This window comes from Curcuma longa, chromosome 11 (genome assembly GCF_044706935.1).
Source record: "Curcuma longa cultivar G26 ecotype Majalengka, Jawa Barat chromosome 11, ITB_CL_G26_1.1, whole genome shotgun sequence".
NCBI classification, from domain to species: Eukaryota; Viridiplantae; Streptophyta; class Magnoliopsida; order Zingiberales; family Zingiberaceae; genus Curcuma; species Curcuma longa.
This window is the reverse complement of record NC_133871.1, coordinates 1,330,712-1,354,575: the sequence shown is the minus strand read 5'-3', so window position 1 is coordinate 1,354,575 and position 23,864 is coordinate 1,330,712. Positions and strand designations below refer to the sequence as shown.

Sequence of the window (23,864 nt, the reverse complement as noted above, 5' to 3'; positions counted from 1 at the left end):
TCAAAGACTCCGAAAAAAATCTTCTTTATTTAAGATTATTTTTCATATTATAACCGCTATAATTTCATAATTGTTACAATTATTATAGCTGTAACAGATACGATATCATAATTACTACAACTATAAATATTGTAGTTATAATAGCTATGATACCATAGCTACTATAACATGCATGATATATATGATTTTATAACTATTACAACACGCCTGATCGATTCAAACTTTAAACAAAAAATATAAGTGAGATAATAATGAAAACTATACTAGAGGATAATTATATCATTTTATATGAGAGATTTTTTTGATAAAAAAATTAAAATGAAATACCCCTTCGCCAATTTAGCAAAAAAGTGGATGCCCTTTTGATCTTGGTCCATAATTTATTTTTGGCGGTGCAAGGTTGGTAAAACTGTTAACACATGCATCCATACCTTGCGATTTGAGCAGATCTTATGCATCAAGGCCATCTAGCAGTAATCTAAGTAAAAGAGTAATCAGAGTTTGTTCTTGATATATAAACTCGACAGTGCCAGGGTAACAACACAAATATAATTTGGAGGGAACTTTCGCTCGTGAAATCACAAAATGTATATGTTTTTTCAGTCACAATTCTCAAAAGTAGACCAACTGAAAACACACAAAACTACTAAAATTTTAAAACAAACCTTAAAATCTCATCACCTTGTTCCATTTGGGAGGCTTTAGAACTTTCAGCTTCTAGAAAATAACACCCGAACTTGTAGCGGAAAGAGGAAAACAAACTATTCCGATACATGAAGCTTCTAAATTTCAGAACATCTTAAGGGGTATCCACTTTCAACATGGACGATCATTTTGCTTTGTATGAGTCAAGATGACTATAAACAACTCCCTCAGACCATCTGTCGTAGCTGCCAACACGGTTCTCGGAATGAGCAGAAAGACAAGATTATAATTGAATCTCTTCGTCCCTTCCTTGTCTCTTTCCACTTTACAACTTTTTCAAACTTCACACGAGACTAATGTTAGTTCTATTCTGATTTCACAAGAAATGACTTCCTCTCAGACAAAGGGAAAATTATCTCACAGATATTACCAATTATACCTTGATCATACAAGTTATTCTTAACAACCAATTCCTCCTGCTGCAATGGGGACTTACGGAAAAAAGCCCTCCATTTGCTTTCGCGAGGTTTTGCATCTCCGCTGACTGCCTGTATACTGCCCTTCAGCGCCGCAACACTAGCTTTGGCTTCATTTAGTTTCCTCTTCCAGCTTATGTAGTCTTCCCACTTGAAAGTCTGCTAGTTCAACTTCGTTAAATATCCATTAGCAATCAACATGACCACAATTAGAGTTGAAGTAGAGAAGAGTCGCACCTCGTTTGTTGTGGTGTTAGTCAGGCAGAGATGTGCGTGGTAGCCAAAGAATCCAGCCAGAAGCAACGAAAGTATTGTCAGAAATACTATCAGAAGTATTTGGGTATTATACGAACCCAGCAACCACTACAAGATTCCGAAAATCAGATTGCAGAAATGTGAGAAATCAATTTGAAACATACGAAAAATGGAAAAGTAGTTCATCCTACCTGCACTAGATGTGGAGATAAGCTAGAAATGGAATGTTCAACGCCATAATAAACTGAAAGAATAAGAGGAGAAATCACTTGACAAACAAAAAAATAGTTGCTCCAAGCGAAATTGGATTACACAATGATATTTACCAGTTAAAATGTATATTATCTTGTGTTCTTTCAGTTGACCAGCAAGAATTAACACAAGGATAAATGCACCATATATACAAATAATGAAGTGCCTGCCAAGAAGACTATGGAATTCAGGAGTACAAAACCCACTTATGACAATTAGATTAAATAAAATTAGCAACTCGTAATATTAGTGCTACATAGACTTGGCTAGTGCCACAATGGTTAAAAAGAAAAAAACATTTCTATAATAATATGCTCATAAGAAGAGACGTGTAAACAAAGATCATCGTCATCATTAAGTTGTGTTTATTCCCACTACTTTCTTCATTGAGATATATGCAACACTACATCACTAATAATATTTAAATTAATTAAATTATTTTTTTATTATAGTAATCTGTGGTTTGGTTGGTCTTGTACTACTTTCACCTTTCATTCTAATAGATTTAACTTCTTCACAAAAGAATTTATTGATCTTCATTGAACATGCTCATACCATTGCAACTTATCTTCTCAAATTTCAACTTCTACTGTAGTGACAAATGCTCTCGAATATCAGTACTTTCTAAGTTGTTTGTTTTATCAAGAAATTGACACCCAATAGGGCTTATAGCCATGAATGGTCAACATTGGTCTAGAAGCTGGTCCTCATTAGCAATGATCCTTGTCTTACTCATAAAAGAAGCCTCTCGCTATCAAATAGAGCAGGCTATTCATGGAACTCTCCCCATAGAGAATCTGTCCTATACTCCTGAACCTTCAACTAAGAAACTAGGTTTGAGCTTCCACATCCGAATAGCTCCCCATACATCCATCTTGATACTCTCATCTCTAATTACATTAAATTTGTGCACATGTTGCTTCCTAACAGATCAACACTTCAATCAACAGAATGATGGTTATCCCACAATCATATAAAATTTCCATTTTACCCAAAGGGATACATGATATTATCCTATTAATGATATCATCATCAATTTCCTCTGAATTTCATGCATCCATTCTTTATCCTATTAATAATATTATCATCAATTTCGCCCTTGTCGTCAAATACTAAGTAAATACTTCTAATGTGGAAAGGGAACTTAGATCTTCAAACAAAAAAAAGAAAACCAAATTTGAAGTCATTCTAAAGTGATAAACCAGTAATAATATTAATATTATGATTCTAGCACTGGGCAAAGGTTTGGAAATAAGTAAATTGAAGCTAAGACATAAAAAGTTCAAAGTTGTTTTAAAACTAATGGAAGAATAAAGTTAACATTTTCACAAGTACATAGCTCAGACATAAATTCAGAAAGAAGCTATCATAGCAGATTGACATTAAACTGATTGGGAACTCCTGTAAAAACTTTCAAGTGACAAACCAACATTGATAGAAAAATGGATCAAAGATGAATACTGCCCAGATGCCCATCTCAATCTGTCCTGTGTTAGAAAGAATAGTTTCAGATTTGACAGCTTCCACCAGTCACTTATTACCTAAAAGATTGAAGAGAGACAAGTTTCTATGAAGCATTTGTCTTCAAGCTCATCCATTGAACCCAATTGGCCGAGAAAAATAAAACCAAAAATTTAATTTTTCAGTTTTTCATACACACTGCCATCCAACAAATGGAATATAAACTAGAAAAAAATAGCCTATAAAATGCAGAATTTGCCAACATCACTAGATTATCCAACAGATTTCACTTGCCACAAGAACTACAAATTGCCAAGAAAAATGATTATTGGATAATGCAATAAGACAATAGAAGAAATTTAAGATGATTATCTGTAAATTTAATTTACATAAAAGTTTAGTTTGTAAAGGACAGCAAACAAAAAATCTGAAATATTTCCAATTTATCAGGTTAACACTGACCAGAGAAGGAAGGCCATGAAGTAGCGGGTGTTTTTCTCCCCAATGCAATTATTCTATATTCCAAATAAACTATGTTAGAAGATCTTATTACTGCAATAGAAATTTATAGTTCAAATGATATCAAATTAGAGTATCAAGTATTAGAATACAAAGACTATGACTAGAAGATACAAAATAAACCTAACCATCCAACCGCAATGGTGATCAAATCGGGCAACGCACCTATTGCATACACTACAATGCTTAGATCTAGCAGGTCTGCATTTGGGTGCAACTCATATCAGATAAGAAAATAAAGGGTGCAAAGAAATTGCAATCACATAATAGGAAAAAAAAGAAGAAAGCATAATCACACTTTTGGATCCTGCAAGTCCCACATTGTTTCTCCTCGTATATTATATTGTCGTATGGATATACAGAGACATATTTGGAAACATTATCAGCTGTCACGGTTCCTGGATCTGAAAAGCTAGTCAAGATAAAAAGAATAACTCCAACACCTACAGCGGCAATGCCCACGTACCTGCAAATTATAATTTCTTCATATGAAAAGATCAAATTACTCATAAGATTCAAACTAATTGCAAAATAACACAGATCTTACCAGTGCAGTTCACTGACATAGTAACCAGGAATATATCTAAAGGATGATCTTCCAAAGATGAAGTATGTCACACAAACAATAGAAAGATAGAATATCTGCAGATAGCACAATGATATTCACTATAACAGAAAATTAGAAAGCAAAAGCAATAACAAAAAGAGCTAAGAAAACCCAAAATAAAACCATACAAAGATGTGAAGCTCTTTTTTATCAATATGACAACATATCAATAGATGTCCAGGTCCATTTGTTTCATAACAAATAACTTATATGTGCAAGATATTTTCCTAGCGAAACTTTCAATAAAATCAATTATTTTAATGGGAAGATATTTCACCTTTCTTTCCTTCCCGCGGGGACTGTCAACTGTGACAATTGGCAGTCCTCAGTCAGCCAATCAGGACAGCAGACTGTCATCAGCCAGAAAGGGACTCTTGGTGGCCAGTTGACAGGAACTATCATCAGCCTGTTTACTATGACTATCTTTAGCAAGCCGACAGGGACTGTCGGCAGTCAGTGGCCAGCTAATCAGTGAGGATGCTTGCTGTCGTTTGACTATAGACAGGGACAATAGGCAATCACTAGTTGCTTGGCAGGGACAATCAACGATCTACAGATGGCCAACAGGTTCATTTGGGATTCAAGAAAGGGTAGAGGCAGTGGAGGGGACTTGAAGAGAGAGAGAGGAGTGGATTACTTTGGTGGAGAAAATAACTTCTGCTCATTTCAAAAAGGAGTCATTTTCCCTTAAAATGGCTTATATTTTTTGTTGACCAACAAAATGTTGTGTTGTTTGAATTAATAAATGCAATATGAAAATTTACTATATCACTAGACATTATATAATAATCATTACTTGGTGCAATTTCCATCCCAGTATATAAAAGTAGAGTTCTTGATTTGGTAGATAGAAGAAAATAAGACATTTAATTTTGTTAGTTGACAAACATCATAAATATAACTAAATTTAGAAGTAATCATAAAAAGTAATTTTTAAATTTTTAATTTGACATCTTGCATTAGTAAATCATGATGCTTGTTTTGTTTGGTTTCCTTGTTTAGTTTCTTTTGATGATATGAATGAGTTAAAATTACAGACTCTAAGTCATGTCTCTAAAAAGGTCAAGTCAACAAAAGGTTTATTTAAGATTAGACTGTTAAGAGACTCATCTAAGGTATCTTTGAAAGACTCTTCTAGATTGTCATTAGAAAGTTATTTTACTGAGGTGGAGTTATCAGAAGGTTTATTTAATCACAACTCTTTCATTTTAATTAAAAGTTCATAGATTGTAAGAGAACTGATGTCTTCTGGTGATGTCTGCAACTTCAATTCACTTAAGGAAACTTGTTTTGTTTTTATATTTGTTAACAATCATTAATTAATGTTTAGTGAGACATATCCTTTTATTAATTGACTTTTCATTTCATGTCGTGTGATGGGTTCTTTTTTGTCTTGATCTCTAATGTTTTGAACATATCGCCAATAATTTTTAGCGGCTCCACTATGTCTGAATTTCATAAATCGTACTCATTTAGGTAAGTTATTTAAAATAACTTCCAATGTCATCTAACCAATCAAAAAATATGTTGGGTTTGTACTTTCATCAAATATAGGAGCATTTGTCCTAACATGTGGTTTACAAAAATAATGAGATTCTTCTTTAGATACGGGACAATATGAATGTAATCTTATATACATGTCATTGCTAAATTTAAGTGTATGAAGAATTTAAGTTTGCCATTCGCATGGGGCGCGTTCCTAAAATTTTAATCTTGCATATATTAGTATGGTGATTTCTCTCACCAAGTTAATTAAATTATTGATAAATAATGATAATTAATAAAATAATGTGATGAATTAAATGAGATGTAGAAGAATATGACAAATTGCTAACATTCAAATGAAATAATTAAACTATCATGATATTGTTTTTTTATGGATGATGATCAAACTAAATAAGAAATATATTTTTTGATGGATGATAATTAAACTAAATAAAAAATATTTTTTGATGGATGATGATTAAATTAAATAAGAAATCTTCTTTTATGAATAATGACCAAACTAAATAGAAAAAAAATGATGATATTTTTATGAATAAGGTAATGATATGTATGAAATTACGAGAAAAATTAAATAAATGCGAGTAATTTAAAATTATCAACTAAATAAATAAAAATTAATTTTTAGGAAGAGGAACTACGTTGGTAGCAAGATGATGCAAGATTCGTTGATGTTGAAGTTGCCCAAGTTTTGAGTTGGACCAATGGAGGAAGATAGCCAATTTGCTCTTTGTTGGATCTAGAAGATAATATATTTTCTCGTAGACAAAATTGCAAAAGCTCAATTAAATCTTTTTAGAGATCCAATTGGCTTTTGTTTGTGCGAAAGTGCATTATTTGCAATCAAGAAGGGCTAGCATGTGAGGTCGTGGCTAGTGTAATGAGCTAGCATTGGTGGATCAGAAAGGAAGTAGAGCAACAAGATTTCGGTGTGATGTTTGAGAAAACTATGATGCCTTGCTTTAGTGGATAGAGACATGGATCAACTTTATTGATGGCGATAGAACAATGGCTGACAATTTGACGGGGTGAGATTGATGAGGAACAGCAAGGTAGAAGAGCAAGCTAGCAAAGGTGACGAAGATCCTCATAGTGGCACCATCGATGCTTTTGGTGGTGATGTGATAAGAACTCTATATTTCTCTCTTTTTTCTTTTGTATAACTATCTTCCCTTTATATATATATATATATATATATATATACATTATCAATCTCGGCATTGACAAGAACTTCGTGCACCGGGCTGCCCCTTTATATATATTTTACTATCAACTATATTTTTTTTACACTCTTCTCTCTCTCTCTCTTTTCTCACTTTTTTATTTTTTACTTTTTTGCTCTCTTTTTAATTCTCAACTCCTTTTTCCCACTCTCTTTCTCTCACTCTTTCTTTCTCACTTTTTTTACTTTTTCCTTTTCTCTCTCTCTTTTTTCCCTTTTTTTGTTGATGTTTTTTTTTTTCTTTGTGACGGCAAAGCCAACGATGCACAACATGGCAAAATCGATGATACACAAAGATAATGAAATGGCAAGGGAATCTAATTCGAACCCGAAAACAAATGGGAATAGAGAAGTAATATGATGGTGGAACAAGCCGGTAAAAGGTGATGATGAAAGTAGATGTGTGGTGGAGGAAATATATATGTGATGATAAGGAGAAATAAAATCACAATAAAAACTAGTGACTAAACAAATATGTAAAGAACTAGTGCCAAAATTGAATCACTAAGCTTCAACTTTGATACCAATTGACGCAACATCAAAATTGAACTGTTGAACCACCCAAGAACAAAGAACAAAGTTGGTGAAGTGAAGAAAGAAATCACCTCATCCAGATTAAAGGAAAAACTCTGACACAAAGAAGTTAAATTGGAAATTGTGACTTTTTTTATAAATTCAACTCTACAATAAATATGAAATTAAATATTTTAAATAAAGAAAATATGCTAATCTTAATAAGGATTATAATTATTCCCAATTTATTACCCTAGAAATGTTAATTATCATATTATAAAAAAAATCTCTAATTTATTGTATATGTGCCAACCTTGAATATTTTCATTCTTGAAGATTTTTCAATTTCTTTTATTTTTGTCGTCGTCATTAAGCCAATCTAAAATTTCTCTTCAATTTATTTTCTTCAAAATTATTTTCTTTTCTCCTATCTTTGTTTCCTTATCTGCATTATCCCCTTGCTCCATCATTGTTGACCCCGCCCTCTTTTTCTCTTGATTTAGATCTCAAGATAAAGAGAGAATATCAAGATTCCATAAATATATCATTGCCAACTTCTTCTGGAATCGGATTACTCTTTGGCAATCAGAAATTTTGTCCACAAGAAGCTACATCAAGGTCCCCATTTGGGCAGCAGTAAAATCAACAATAGTATAGTGGTGCTTGATGGAATCCCACAGCAAATAGCAAATAGAAAGCATTTGTCAAAAGTCGGTGGTATGAGCAGTTCTGACATGACTGACATACCCCATGTTCCCAACAGTTATGTCATCTCCCTGATTTGGAATCTGTGTAACTAGTTGTTCTGTTTGTTTGGTTCATTTATATTATACTGCTTATTTTGTTAGTTGAAACGTACTAGTCGTTGTCTGTCCATGTGTCATTAGTGAAGTAGATTCCAATGAATTTTTTCTGCACTTCAGCACAAGTTATATATGATGATATTTCAAAAAATATACAGACATCTAAATTAGTTAGGAAAAGAAGGTTAGTGTATTTAAGAACCTGAGACTGTTGCTTCTTGTTAGAACTTGAAGCCTTTGGAGATCAGTTATGTGGTTGTATAATTCATGTTAGTGATTCAAGTATTAGAAAGATCAAGAATTGATGTTCTTGTTGCTAGTTGTTGCCGACTGAACCTGAAAGGATTGCTTTCTCGGCCTCATGGTACTCTTGCTAATGGTTTGAGATCATTTCATATGTGCCCGTATAATATTCAAACTATAATATACAAGATATCCTTTTATCTGATACAGATGAGTTTAGATTCTCAATGAAATAGGAAGTGACTAATCAAAGACACATTTGTGAAAGGGCTAAGCAAGGATTGAAATCTCAAGCCAAGTAGGATTTTTCGATCCCTGGCCAGTTCAAAATAGTAGCATCAGTGGCGTATCAATGTTGGAGGTGTGCCGAAGGAGAAGGGGAAAGGAGAGGAGGAAGAATTCCTATGTTGATGTCTGAGGAAGAGGAAGAGGAGGAGAAGACAAGAACTTACCTATACTAGCTAAGATTTAGGTGCAAGGAGTCAACATAGGAAGAGGTGATGCAAGAGAAAGAAAAGTAGGAGGCTAGGACTTGTACTAGCTAGTGTCTCAGCATGATTTCAGCACATAGGAACTAACAGGGAAGGAGGAGGATTCAGCGCCCCGCAAGATCGTAATGTGATGGTGATGATGCTTGCAATACGACAAAGGTTCTAAGGTTCTTGTTAGACAAATGAAGTTGATGAAATGTCAAGGTGAGTGTTGGTCTGTTCGGCATGTTGGTCAACAGGTGGAACAAAATATTTCACCTGTATCAACCAACATAGAATAAGACTTAAAATACTAGGGCTAAGTGATCTTAATGCTATGACCCATAAACAATTGAATTTGTAATACGGCAAAGCGATCTCACTACTATAACCAATAGAGGGGTTAATGACAATCAAATTTGCTAGGACTTGGTTTATTTTCAAGAGAATGATTCCACAAAGTTTATTTAAAAAGGTATTAATCATAATTGTATTGTTTATAGTTTCTTTAGTTGTTTATTTCAACAAAAAAAAAATCATACCAAGGGAGGAGCTAAAGAAAATTTTGGCAAAGATTAGCTAAGAGCTAACGGTTAGCAATAAAAAGGTTCCATGTTGGCTTATAATTGAAGCTTAGTAAAGAAGTAATAATACAATGCATGATGCTGTAGCTAAACGTATTTGAAAATGAAAATGAATTTGTAGGTATGCTTTGTTGATGACTTTTTTATGTCAATATTTTCAAAAGTTACCCAACATGATGTTCATACTCAAGAGCGAGGGAAATAGAACTATCTGCTTATACATAGCACAAGCTATTTAAACAAATAATATAATAAATGCTATACAATCTATGTGTGTTAAGGTAGGTACTCCTAGTTTTGATGAATAATGGAATCGCACATATCTGGATCGGATAGCTAACACTTACAATTATTTCAATTGATATAAAATGATGTCTAGTGAGATTAGCAAAGTGTACAAGATCACTATTATATGATAGCGCCAAAAAAATATCACATTATGACAAGAGATAAAATGAGAACCAACTCAAAATATGTTCCACCATATTTTAAAAATTCACACATAATAAATTAAATCCTTTAATGACACCATTTATGAGCCCATCTATGAGCCCCCTGATGATGCAATCTTAAACAAACCTGTAACCTTGTGGTTGACGATAGGGCCATATAAGGAGGGGTGAATAGGCAATGACATAAAAATAAAACTTTTACAAACTTAAAAAATTAGAACTCGAAGAATGTTCGTGGGTGGATGTTGTCTCACTTGAGTATTTAATCACATGAATTTCACATGGGTATTTGTGCACCCATACCATGCAAGCAGCCTCAAAAGCTTTTATAGGACAGGCTCCAGCAGCAAGTTTGCTAGCACCTCCAATCAATTGAAACAATCTTTAGTCAACAAATCTGGCATTTTGCATAGCCAACAATCTTCTTTTGGCTAGTTGACTAGGGAATAGTTCCAATTGACCACTCAATGCAGTCCAATCGACTGGAACACACTCCAGTCAGTTGGAACTCAAATAAAAATATTATGTTCTCCAAACAAAGAATTTCCAATTGACTCCTGAGTCGGCTATGCACTCTAATTTTTTCATACTTACCTCGAGTCTACTAAATGAGATGCTAACTTCACTCGGCTTGACCCCTCCTAAGCCTAGACAAGGATCGGAATCGAGATCAACCGCCAACTACAATCTGGAATATATTGTTCCTTAGTTGAAGGCTCCCTACAAGCAACCAAGTAGTCACTATCCAACTTACACACATCATCTCATGATAATGCATACACACATTATCTCTTGATAATGTTGCTTAAAAGCAAAAACTCCAATATTATTTCACTTGTTGTCTCTCATAGCTCGCATGCTACTATGTCTTCAACTTATTGATATTTTTTCATTTGAGTTCACCTAACGTCAAATCCTCAGTACCTCATGTGCACCGGTCATTTAATTTTGCTCCAACGTGCAATCCTTTGTTGCTCACCTACATAGTCTAGCTTTGTCACACTACCCCACATTATGCCTTGCTCAAAATTTTCAATCCCTTAAATGTTCCACATTATCCTTCGTGATCACCTACAAGCTCATCTCTTTATAGGTCATCAAAACTATCAAATCAATCGCATTTTTAAGAGGTAGAGAAAATCTCATGCAAGTATATCTTATCTAGATACAAATATGAATTAAAGCAAAGGAAACAAGAATACCAAGAGCTTATAGAGAAAACTTACATAACCCCTTATATGTTGTTTTCCTTGAGCACTTGAAGACAAAAATGTTACCAGAGAACTTGTGCACCCATAACAAGCCAAACAGCCCCTGGAAAGCTTATATAGAATAGACTCCAATGGCTAATTCTTGAATGCTTCTAGTCAACTAAAACAAGCTCCAATTGACTAATCGATGATTTCTAGTCGTCCCATAGATCTTTTAGCCACTCAAATGGAGAGATCTTCCAATCGAATGCTCATCAGTGTTGTCCTCTGGTAGAGAGTTTACAGTTGACTCCTAAGTCCATTTACCACTCCAATCGACTAAGGTTCACCTCCAGTTGAGAGAATTTATTCAGAGATCCCGACTTCACTTGGCTTATACCCTTGTAAGCCTACACAAAACTTAGAACTAAACTTGATCACCAACTACAATCTAAAACTATTATTCCTTGGTTGAAGCTTCTCTATAAGCCACTAAGTAGTCCCTTCCTAATTTATACATCATCTCCTGACGATGATGCCAAAAACCAAAAAGTCTAGAGCCCAAGATTATATTTCACTCATAATTTGTGACAATCCATGTTACTCTCAGGTCTTCAACCTTTTAGATAATTTACGTTGCCCTTGAGTTCACACTGTATTAAATGCAACAAACCCTATAACATTGCTCCAACTTGTCATCTTCATTATTCATCTTTGGAATCCACCTCCTATTTAGTGGCCTTGGAGTATGCCTCATAGAAATTTTTGATCCCTCAAATGCGCCATGTAATCCTTCGCCTAAGCTCAACTTTACAAGTCATCAAAGGTATCAAACTAGCAACCAGTCCATACATTTTGTCCTATAGTCCACCTCACCAAGAACTTTCAATCTCTTGGATGTTTTATACCAACCTTCGTTGATCACCTCAAAGTCCACCTCATTACAGACTTCTAAGCCATAAAACATCAATCCAACAAACTTAACTACATCAACTCACAAGCTCTGCAAGCTCCATGTGCACTCTACCAAATCCCTAAAAATTCAACACACACGTCAAGACTACAAGCAAAACTAACTTAAACCCTTTGTCAAACACACCAAAACAACTCAATAAACCTAACCAATTGGAAACATCATTAAACCAACAAAACTAATTAGCTTAACCGCTTTAAGGAACAATGAAAATTTTATTGATAATATCTTAGGCTCAAAAATTATACCGTGTTCATGCTATCCAAAGAAACTAAAAGAAAAAATCAAACAAAACAAGCACAATGACACAAAACACAATGCAAGACAATCATTTGATAATCAATAATACAATTAAAATTTTAATTGGTATGTGCCATTTTATAGTGTTCATGACTCAAAAACTTATCACACACACTAATGAATTAGTGTCCTTAGCTACCACTTATGGTCACACTGAAATTTCTTCTGTGTTGATACAAGAGACACACGGCGAGACTAGAAGCAAAATTGTACTAAATAATAATTAGTATAAACTATTTAATTAGATGATAGGTTATCATTCTTGCATTCACAAATTTAAATTGATCCAAATCATCTACTTTAAAAGCATTCACATCGAAGCTCTTTAGTTATATTGTGAGAAAAATTTACATTATTTTCCCAACTTATTTAACACTAATTTAATTTTCAACTATAAGGATAAGTTGATTTATTAGAAGAATTTTGACCTCCACCCGTGACTATTATGCAGGTGTGGTCATCCTAGATAGACTGAGGCATTTTCTAATTTAATAGAAAGACAACCAAACCAGATGGAAATAAAGGGAAATGTCCAAGGAGAAATAAAATGCATTAATTTCTTACTCATTAAAAGGATCACCTATGATGATAAAGATTTTAAAGCGCAAGACCCGTGCAATACTATTGTTGTTCCTTAGACATTTAAAAGGACAACCTAATTGAAGACACTCAAAACTAGTCTAGAGTTAAGTTTTCTTTGGTTAGGGAGAATAATAAAACAAGGAAATATAAATATAAATTTTATTTTGAATTAATTAGAAATTAAATAATTTTAAGTATCGTGTAGTTTCATATCTTTTAATTTAGTAAAAGTTTATTGCGTATTTTTTTAAAATTTTAGTAGGAGTTAAATTGAGTTATTATACTTCCAAATTATGGCATGTATTTCCTGGCATGTTTAGAGTTGAGTCTATAATAGTAGTGTTGTTTCAATGTATTTTACACCTTCAAAGTATTTTTTGTCTCAATTCTCTAAGTCAAGTTAGGGTTTCATCTTAGTACTACGTCAAAAGTGAGTTTCAATCATGTCAAGTGTCAACCATGATAACGCATTTATGTTAGTGCAATCATGCTCAGAGTGGTTGAATTCAACCAACATGTTTTGATGTGTTTAGCAGAGTTTTAAGTTAGGTTTTTGCCCATGCTATTGATGTGTGCATGGAGTTTGCAGGAACTCGATAATATGCACATGAAGCTTGAGGAACTTGTGCCTCGAAGTGGTCGTTGTGATGTTGACTTACCATGACTAAGTTGGTTTAGCTCAAGGTTCAAGAGGTCTGTTGGAGTTTAATAGTTTTGACATTCAAGGAATCATAGGACAAGGAGATTAAAGTTAGTTCGATAGTTTTGACAGAAGATGCAAGAGGTGGATTTTATTGGTGAAAGTGAAGAATGACAAGTGGAGCAGTTTTTAAGCTTGGTGCATCAAAGAGACTAAATGAAGATAAGCTTATTCATCAACAACTTTTATCTTTATTTGACTCTATGAGGATCCAGTCGACTCATTATGTTGATACCCATGCAGTTGACTCAATCAGCCTATATGGCAGATATATTTTGTCCAACAATTAACTCCAATCAATCAAAGACCAAGTCTAAGCTCGAGCATAGTATTCTAGTTGTCTAAGCAATCAACTCAGCATCCCAACCGACTGAGACAACCATCAATTGACTCATTATCAATTTTTGATCAACTTATACATTGTAAGCCCTCGTAATCCTCTAAGATTGAGCTCATACTTAGACTATGATCATGAAAAGATTATAAGTCACAATCTCTCACAACCCACTGTCTTCTAGTTGTTGCCGCTTTACATTTCCACGCGTGTACCTTCGGTTAGGTTAGTCTCTCTGATACACTAAGCTGAAAAACTACTCCACATGTGACACTTTCACTAATAAAGTCCACCTCTTGCAACTTTTGCCAAAACTATTGAACTAGGTTTAATCTCCTCGTCCTACGGTCCCTAGAATGTCTCGTATCATTCACTCTGAACTCCAACAGGACCTCTTGAACCTTAATGAGTCGACTAATGGTTGTCTCAATCGATTGGGATGATAAGTTGATTGCTTAGACAACTAGAATATTGTGCTCAAGTTTAGACTTGGTCTTTGATTAATTGGAGTCAACTGTTGAACAAAATAAGTTTGCTTCATAGGCTAATTGAGACGACTGCATGAGTATCAGCATAATGAGTCGACTGGATCTTGATAGAATCGAATAAAGATAAAAGTCATTAGTGAATAACCTTATCTTCTTATCCAAGCCAATCGACTAGTCAACTAGATGTCGACTAAACATTAGTGTTAGGTGATAAGGTTATCTTATTTGATAAACAATAAACTATTGAACAGTTGAGTCGACTAATTCAAACTAGAAGCTATCCAAATGAATTATCATCCTTTGTTTGGATGCACCCTCATTACTATAAATAGGAGTGCAAAGGGACCTTAAATACACAACTTATAGACAACAACTATTCGCTTCTCTACTCATTCTTAGGCTTCTAGTGCTACATTTGTAATATCTTCTCTTTGCTTGCATTTCATATTTGTAGAAAGATATCTATACAAGGTTTCACCATCTCTCTCATGGAGTCTCTTTTAAAGTGGGAATTTCGAACTTGATTCACGTAATGGATCGCTAGGTGGAGTTGGACATGGGGTCCAAACCATGTAAACTATTCTTATTAGCTTGTGATTTCTCTTATTAATTTTATTATTCTGTTGTACTTATTGTGGCGAACCAATCTAAGCAATTTATTGCAGATTTAATTTGATATTGTATAATTAGGAAGATTTGATTTGATAATAGTTGTAATTGATTAGGAGATATTATGTGATTTTAATTCCTTAAATAGCAATATGTAATTTGTATATAAAAGAGAAATATGATAAGATTTTCTGAGAATCTTTATGACATCAGAGCCACCTTTTGCCGCCCAACTGCCTCTAGGGTTTCAATCTTCATCAGCCATCGAGGATTTTGGTCTTCGAGGTCAACCCTGGTGCCAAGGCAAACTTGCCTCTTTGTTGTAACTCTTAGCAGTGAAAGACTAGGATTTCTAACGTTAGCAAGTCCAATTCTATCATACCATTCAGGGCGATAACTTTTGGCCGAACGTCTTTTCCACCTCTGTCTACTTACTAAGACTGCAGCCAATCATATCAGACTCCGAGCAGATGTCGACGAACTCTTCCATAGTCAACTCTGCTCCAAATCACCCCACAATGTCGCACTTCCTGACTCAACTAAAAACTATCTCTGGCTCAATTACCATTCACAAACTGAATGACCACAATTATCTTCAATGGTCACAATCTGTAATGATGTTCATCAACGGACGAGGAAAAGATGATTATCTATCGATTATTCCAAAATCAGAAATCGACAGTCCAGAGTATCGAGTCTGGAGGGCTGAAAAAACCTTGTTATATCATGACTAATCAACTCTATGAATGCAGAAATCGATGAAAATTTTCTATTGTTCACAACTGCCCAAGATATATAGGAGGCAATTCGTGATACTTTCTCCAGTCAAGACAACATTGTTGAATTATTTCATGTTGAAAGCACTCTCCAAGACTTCAAGCAAGGTAATCATTCAATAACTATCTATTTTACAACTCTCACTCGCTATTGGCATCAAGTGGATCTCTTTGAAACTCATAACTAGAAGTGTTCTGAAGACCAAACGTATTTCAAGAGATTTGTGGAGACCAAGAGAGTGTTTAAGTTTCTGATGGGACTTGATCAGTCTCTAGATACAGTAGGGGGCAGAATCCTCAGCACAAAACCGTTGTCAAGTCTTCAGGAGGCTTTTTTAGAAGTCCAAAGGGAAGAAAACCATATGCGGGTAATGTTAGGATAACCAAACTCCGAAATTCAGCCTCTCAAGTCAACTGAAGCAAGTGCTCTAGTTGCCTGGAATTCCACTCACAACACGAATGACAATCGGCCGAAGAAGGGACGCCTATGGTGTGACTACTGTCGAAAGCAAGGACACACCAAAGACACATGTTGGAAGCTTCATGGGAAACCAACAAATTGGAAGCCGGATCGTAAAGCAAAGGAAAATGTTATACTCACACCCATGACATAGTGTGACAACTCGGTTCCTTTCTCTAAAGAACTTAATGTTCTCCAATAGCTCATTTAGAAGGCAAACATATCGCCTCCATCAGCAATGCACACATCCATGCACATCCCTTGGATTGTGGATTCTAGTGCTTCACATGACAGGTGATAGATCACTTTTCTCCACTTTTTCGCTATGTGACAAACCCCAATCAATGCGTATAGCAAATGGGACATATGCTAAAGTAGTTGGGACAGGAACCATTCATCTCTCAAACACACTAATTCTACATTCTGTGCTATTTGTTTCTTATCTTGATTGTAATCTTGTTTTTGTTAGTAGATTAAATAAAAATCTCAACTATGAGACTAAATTCCTTTCTAACTCGTGTCTCAGGACTTCAGCACCAGGAAAACGATTAGCAGTGTTAAGTTTCGTGTAAGTCTTTACTTCCTTAATGCCTATCTATCTTTAAGCTATTTAGGTAGTCACAAATGTCAATTCAGTCCTAATGATAGCAGTCGGTCCGATAAAGAAAGTGATATTATGATGTGGCACTTTCGACTTGGTCATCCCAATTTTTTATATTTAAGGTACTTGTTTCCCTCACTCTTTATTAATAAAAATCTGAGTTTGTTTCAATGCGAAGTTTGTCAAATTCTAAAATATACTCGAAACACTTACTCTCCCAGACAATATAAGCCCACACATCCTTTTTCTCTCATCTATAGTGGCATATGGGGACCATTTTGTACCCCAAGTCTCACAAGCTCAAGGTGGTTCCTACTATTGGTTATTGATCACATTAAATTATGTTGGACATTCCTAATGAAAGGCATTCAAATCTGAAGACAAGCACATCTAATTTAAAGCCAAGCACATCTTCCAAAACTTCCATGTCATGGTCAAAACCCAATTCAAAGGTGATATTCAAATACTCAAAACCGACAATGCCAAAGATTTTTCAATTCTGATCTTGGCTCATATCTCAAATCTCATGGAATTGTCCAACAAAGTTCCTGTGTTGACACACCGCAACAAAATGGTGTGGCTGAATGAAAAAATCACCACATTCTTGTGGCAACCCAATCCCTACTATTTCAAGCTAATACCCCAACCACATTTTAGGGAAAAGCAATCCACACTGCTACATACCACATAAATCACCTAGCCTCTCGAGTTCTCAAACACCGCACTTCATTGCAGACACTACAAAAATTGTTTCCCCAATCTCGTCTATCTCCGATCTTTCTATCAAACTCTTCACCTGTATCGCTCTATGCATATTCACTCTCAATACCGAGGCAAGTTTGATGCTCGGGCTCATAAATGTATCTTTCTTGGTTATTCCTCTAACCAAAAAAGATACAAATGTTATTCACTAATCACTAAAAAGTTCTACAACACTATGGATGTTACATTCTTTGACACTATCCCTTACTACTCTAACATTACAATTCAAGAGGAGAACAATATCGATGAATTGTAGTTTTGGGAGTGGACATCCTTTCTTGGGCCATCATCATTTGAGTCTTCCGTTCAACCTTCCTAAAATTTGGTGATCTACCATCTCCAAATCTTGATATCACCCTTCTCATCCTCCAACTCTACAAGTGTATGAAAGAAGGAAACATCGAGTGTCAGTACTATCTGAACACTGTCAAGAGAATTCCCCAAGCCACGTTGAACTTGAATCACAACAGGAGATAACAGATTTTACATCTAGTCCATAACTGGATTTTACATTAAATCTACCAATTGCACACAGGAAAGATATAAGATCATGCACTCAACACCCTCTTCACAGTTGCATCTCCTATGCGAAGCTATCGCCGTTGTTTCATGCATTTGTGATCTCTTTAGATAGAATCAGTGTTCCTAACTCTGTGGATGAAGCTCTTAAAATTTCTGAATGGAAGAAAGTGACTCTCGAGGAATATAATGCACTAGGAAAAAATGATACGTAGGTGATAACAAAGCTACCACCAGGAAAGAAAACTATGAGATGTAGGTGGTTATTCCCAGTTAAACAAAATGCATATGGGAGTATACACCGTTACAAAGCATGCCTAGTGGTGAAAGGATATACTCAATCATATGAATTTGATTATCAAGAGACCTTTGCGCCAGTGGCTAAACTAAACACAGGTCATGTTCTATTGTCCATTGCTGTGGACATTGTATTAGCTCGATGTTAAAAATGTCTTCCTTAATAGAGTCTTGACTGAAGAAGTATATATGGGCATCCTAGCTGGCTTTGAGACAAGTGATACACAAGGAAAAGTATGCAAACTCAGAAAGACATTGTATGGGCTGAAACAGTCACCGAGATGGTTTGATAGATTCACAAAAGTCTTAAAGAATGATGGATACTCCAGTCACAAGCTGATCACACTTTGTTCACTAAGTACTTCCCAAATGAGAAAATCACAATTTTGATTGTGTTTGTTGATGGCATTGTCCTTTCAAGAAATCATGGTGACGAAATTAGAAGACTCAAGTCATTCGTGCCCACAGAATTCGAGATCAAAGACTTGGGGCACTTAAAGTATTTCTTGGGAATGGAAGTGGCACAAAGCAACAACAGCATATCTGTTTCCCAACGCAAATACATATTTGATATGTTGCGTGAAACTAAAATGAGTGGATGCAAGCCGACTGAAACTCTCATGAATCCCAATACTAGGCTTATGCATGGAACTGATGAATTAGCGGCTGACAAGGGACAATACCAACGGTTAGTGGGTAAGCTGATCTACCTAACTCATACACGTCCAGACATAAGTTTTTCAGTGAGTCGGGTGAGTCAGTTTTAAGTAATCCATCTATGGATCACATGGAGGCAGTGAATCATATATTGAGATACTTGAAGAAAGATCCAAGGAAAGATCTTATGTTCAGGAAATCTAGTAGCAGATCTTTAGAAGTATATACTGATGCTGATTGGGCAGGATCTCCAAATAATAGAAGGTCTACATCAGGATATTGCTCTTTCATCTAGGTAAACTTGGTAACATGGCGAAGCAAGAAGCAAATTGTGATTGCTAGAAGTAGCACAGAAGCTAAGTTTAGAGCACTAACCTCAAGTATTTGCAAGGGGATATGGCTAAAGCAGCTGGTAAACGATTTCAAAGTTGAGACATCAGACCCTACTCAAATCTTATGCAACAACCATCAACTATCGTAATTGCCAGGAATCCTGTCCGCCATGATCGTACCAAACATGTAGAGATTGATCGACATTTTATCAACAAGAAAATTGAAGATAAGTCAATCACCCTCAACTATATTCCATCAAAGCATCAAACTGGCATCCTTACCAAGGTCTTGTTCAGACCTAATCTAAGTGAGATGAACATAATCCTTAGGTTGGAAAGCATCTACTCCCTAGAGTGAAGGGGAGTGTGGAGAACCAATCTAGGCAATTTATTGCATATTTGATTTGATATTGTATAATTAGAAAGATTTGATTTGATAATAACTGTAATTGATTAGGAGGTATTATGTGATTTTAATTCCTTAAATAAGAGTATGTAATTTGTATATACAAGATAAGATTTTTGAGAATCTTCACTTATACCCAGTTTACTTCTAAGGATGGACGAAGGAAAGGGGATTGCATGAAAATCGAGATATTTTCCCTTGTTTACTTGATGTAAAATTAAAGAAAGGATGGGTTCCAAATTTGTTCATTTTTCTTCAATTCTTCGTCCACCCAAAATCGAGCAAAAGCATATTTCCTTCTATCGCGCTCTATATGCACTCTCACATCTAGCACTTGTATTGATCAGCAACCACACAGAGACTAGCAACCTCGCAGTGAGGCTGTGATATGGCGGTGAGGTGACAGTGGCCTCGCCATGGGAGGCCTCATGAGACTGAGCCTCACAACGAGGTGGTGACCTCGCAGTAAGGAGCAGCAACCTCGCAGCAAGGAGCGGCGACCTCGTCGCGAGGTTGATACCTCACAGCAAGGCATCAACGACCTTGCCACAAGAGGACTCGTGAGGCCAAGCCTAGCGGCCTTGCCACGAGAGGGCACGTGAGGCCAAGCCTCGTGGCCTCACCACGAGATGCCTTGTCACAATGATGGCAGATTTGCGACTTACGCTTCTTCCCTTTTTCTTTCCCTTTTTATTCCAGCAAAGCTGATCCTTTGATGATATTTTTCTTTTCTGCCGAGGATATATTTCCACCGTTGATTCCTTTCCCTCCTCGATCCATCCGCGAGGATAAACAGAGCATTAATCCTTGTACTTTGGCTTTGCAAGAGAAAGGAATTGTATTTTTTAGGTCAAGCTATTCATCCAACGTTCCGACATGAGACACTCAAACCATCCAACAGTTTAGACCTTAGTTTTCCTCCTACCATCCACTATGAAAATTGATCAAGCATTAAAGTAAGCTTCATTAGATACAAGCCATCAACACCCACTAATGGAAATAGGGATAGCCACGGGAAGACAATGTCATATTTATAGGTTCCCCTCCCTCCTTTGACACTTTCCACCTATTTTTTTGCTTTGCTTCTTTTTCCAATTCTGTTTTCTTTTTTTATCCCTTACTTTGTTGGATTTAATAATAATGATAATTGGGGATCACATTGTTATAAAAACTAACATGTTACATGCAATGAAAACACAACAATTTCAGCTAATTTGCTAATAAAGAGTTTTTTGCTTTGCTTCTTTTTCAATTCTATTTTCCTTTTTTATCCCCTACTTTGTTGTATTTAATAATAATGATAATTGGGGATCACATTGTTGTATAAAAACTAACATGTTAAATGCAATGAAAACAAAACAATTTCAGCTAATTTGCAAATAAAGAGTTTGTTGAATTAAAAACAAATTCAGTTAGTTTTGGGTGGGACCAACTGATGGGAACTTATAGTTCAAATCACTTAAGTTCTATAAAAGCAAAATCAACATTACAAGGTCCCACAGTTTATCTTAATTTGGGGAAAATACAAAAAAAGAAAGATTGGAACAATAGCTCAAACAAATAATCAAAATTATGTTAAATATGCACTAAATACAAACATAATAATGTGAAAACTGAGAAAGTCAAATGAATATGATGAATCATATGTCATTTTTTTGGATGAAATAGAGAATCACGCATTAATCACTTTAAGGTCTAGTTCTCCACATCAAATCAATATGAATATTTAACATTTTGTGGCAAAGGAATATTCTTGAACGAATCAGCAAACAATGTAGTAGTCCACTGATTAGAGAACCACAACCAGATGGCATATGAGGATGAAGCATTTATGTGTATGTATTTAACAGAACATAAAGGAGAAGTTAAGAGCTAAATTTCAAATTTTATTTCATGAGGTAAAATACAGAAGAAAAGAGGTCATTACTTGTAAAACAGGATTTGGCCGATCGCAACAATAATGCTCAACTGCAAGAACACAATTTTTGCCCTTAGAGCCAAATACAGCTACCACAAACCGCCTGGGTAAAACAAGTGGGAGATAATTAACTCAAAGGATGAATATAGGAAAACTAAAGAAAAAGAGTCAAGGAACCTTCTTTAACATAGTGACACAAGTTAATGAACATTCAGAATCATTTGCAAATTTTCTATGTATAAACAATTTACTTAATTAGTATCTGTTGACCCAAATTTAACACAATGGAAACACATCTACAAATTAGAAAAATATAAAAAGATCTTTATCTTCTGAAACTTATAATATGACTGAGGGACTACAAATTAATGAAAAAAGCAGTTAGTGATCTCAAAAATTTTAAAGGAAAAAAAAACATAATTGAGAAAAGGTATAACTTTACATACCATGAGTCTCCAAATTTTGAATTAACTACAGAACTGAGTGTCTAAAATGAATGGTAATAGTTTTATCAATAAAGTTCCAAGTAATTATGCAGAAAAAAATGGCTAGGCAAAACTATAAGGGTGTTTATTAAATGGTGTTCAATCAATTACAAGCATTTTTTTGTTATTAAAGGACATACCTTTATTTTTCCCAAAATTATTATTAATTGGGAAGATCAGTCTTTTCTATGGTAAACTTTTGGGAAAATGATAAAAAAAATGGATTGGATAAAGTTATGAAAAGGTGAAATAGATCACTTGCTAAATTACCCATGTATTTTGATTGGTCCTACATGCAGAAAATGTTCAAAAGTCGACCAAGAAAGATTGTAGCCCACATAACATATTAACTACGAATCATCAACATTTCATATTCACACTTATTAGTTATGACTCATTGGTTCTTAGAGCTTTTCTCTTTTGCTGTATTGCATCCTCTCACCACCACCACCCTAAAGGTTGTCCGGTATAAGTTATTCTCATCTAGCATAATCCACCAAATTTCCATTGCCACTGTGAAGGATGTTTGATGTTGTCGTTGCTTCACTGGAGATTGTTATCATACTTAAAATTAAATGTACCCTGCAAATTAAATGCTGAGCAAGGTTGTCAACGGCCACCATAACTAAGTCCACTACTGCATTTCATTCTCCAACCTACACATTTGCTCTCAATTAAAGGTCATTCCCTGCATCGAAGAAAGTGAAAAAGAAAACATAATATAGTATCTGTACTTTGACTTTCAAACTCACAGTAAATTTCATCTAACGAACCATTCTTGGAACAATTTCCATAAATAATCTTTCCAGATAGGTTCCAAAATGGCTCAAATTTATATGAAGTTACTGCAAGAAGAGCCAATTCCCAAGTCATCATATACAAGAACATTGTTAAAAGAGAGAAACAAACTTTTGTTAAGTGACTAGCTGGACACCTGCTGATCAACAAGCGTCTGCGTGATGTCACACGATTACTAGATCACGATAGACTTAAAGTACCAACTCTTGCGTTTTCCAGAAATTATACTTATTCCGAACCCCCAACAAGTGAAGCATGAATCAGCGCTACCACACCCCAGATGACAAAGTCATCAGACTCGTACTCACCTCTTCAACTTCAAGCCACATCCGACTGTTAAAAAATTGGAGCAGAAGAACCTACAAAAGCAATCGGCTAAAGTAAGAAGGTTGTTGAGGGGAGGAGGCTCACAGGAAGTAGTCATAAGCGCCGAAAGTGAGGATGTAGTTAATTTTCTCGACGAAGGTGCCGCGGAAGATGGGCCAGTGTCCGCAGAGGAACGCGACCACCACCAGCGTCGTCACCACTCCGTGAACCACCAGCGCCCACTGCACCTCCATACTCCCCGTCTTTGGTCGCCTCCTCTCGATTCGCCTTTTCGGCGATCACTCCAGATCGAGCGAGCGGCGACGCCGGCTGACGGACGAAATAAATTAGGGAAGGAGAGAGAAG

At 35.4% G+C, this 23,864-nt stretch overlaps 1 protein-coding gene across 1 annotated transcript; it reads right to left on the bottom strand.

Moving 5' to 3' along the window:
* Nucleotides 1-570: 570 nt before the first annotated feature.
* Nucleotides 571-23,864, bottom strand: LOC141841810 (protein S-acyltransferase DHHC9). Its single transcript, XM_074730008.1, has 10 exons — nt 23,604-23,864; nt 21,919-22,012; nt 4,156-4,250; nt 3,907-4,074; nt 3,737-3,809; nt 3,552-3,604; nt 1,703-1,794; nt 1,568-1,620; nt 1,359-1,484; nt 571-1,280 (listed from the first exon to the last, which is right to left on the bottom strand). The coding sequence occupies exons 1-10, from the start codon at nt 23,750-23,752 to the stop codon at nt 1,011-1,013; spliced, it is 1,173 nt and encodes a 390-aa protein (XP_074586109.1). The 5' UTR covers nt 23,753-23,864; the 3' UTR covers nt 571-1,010.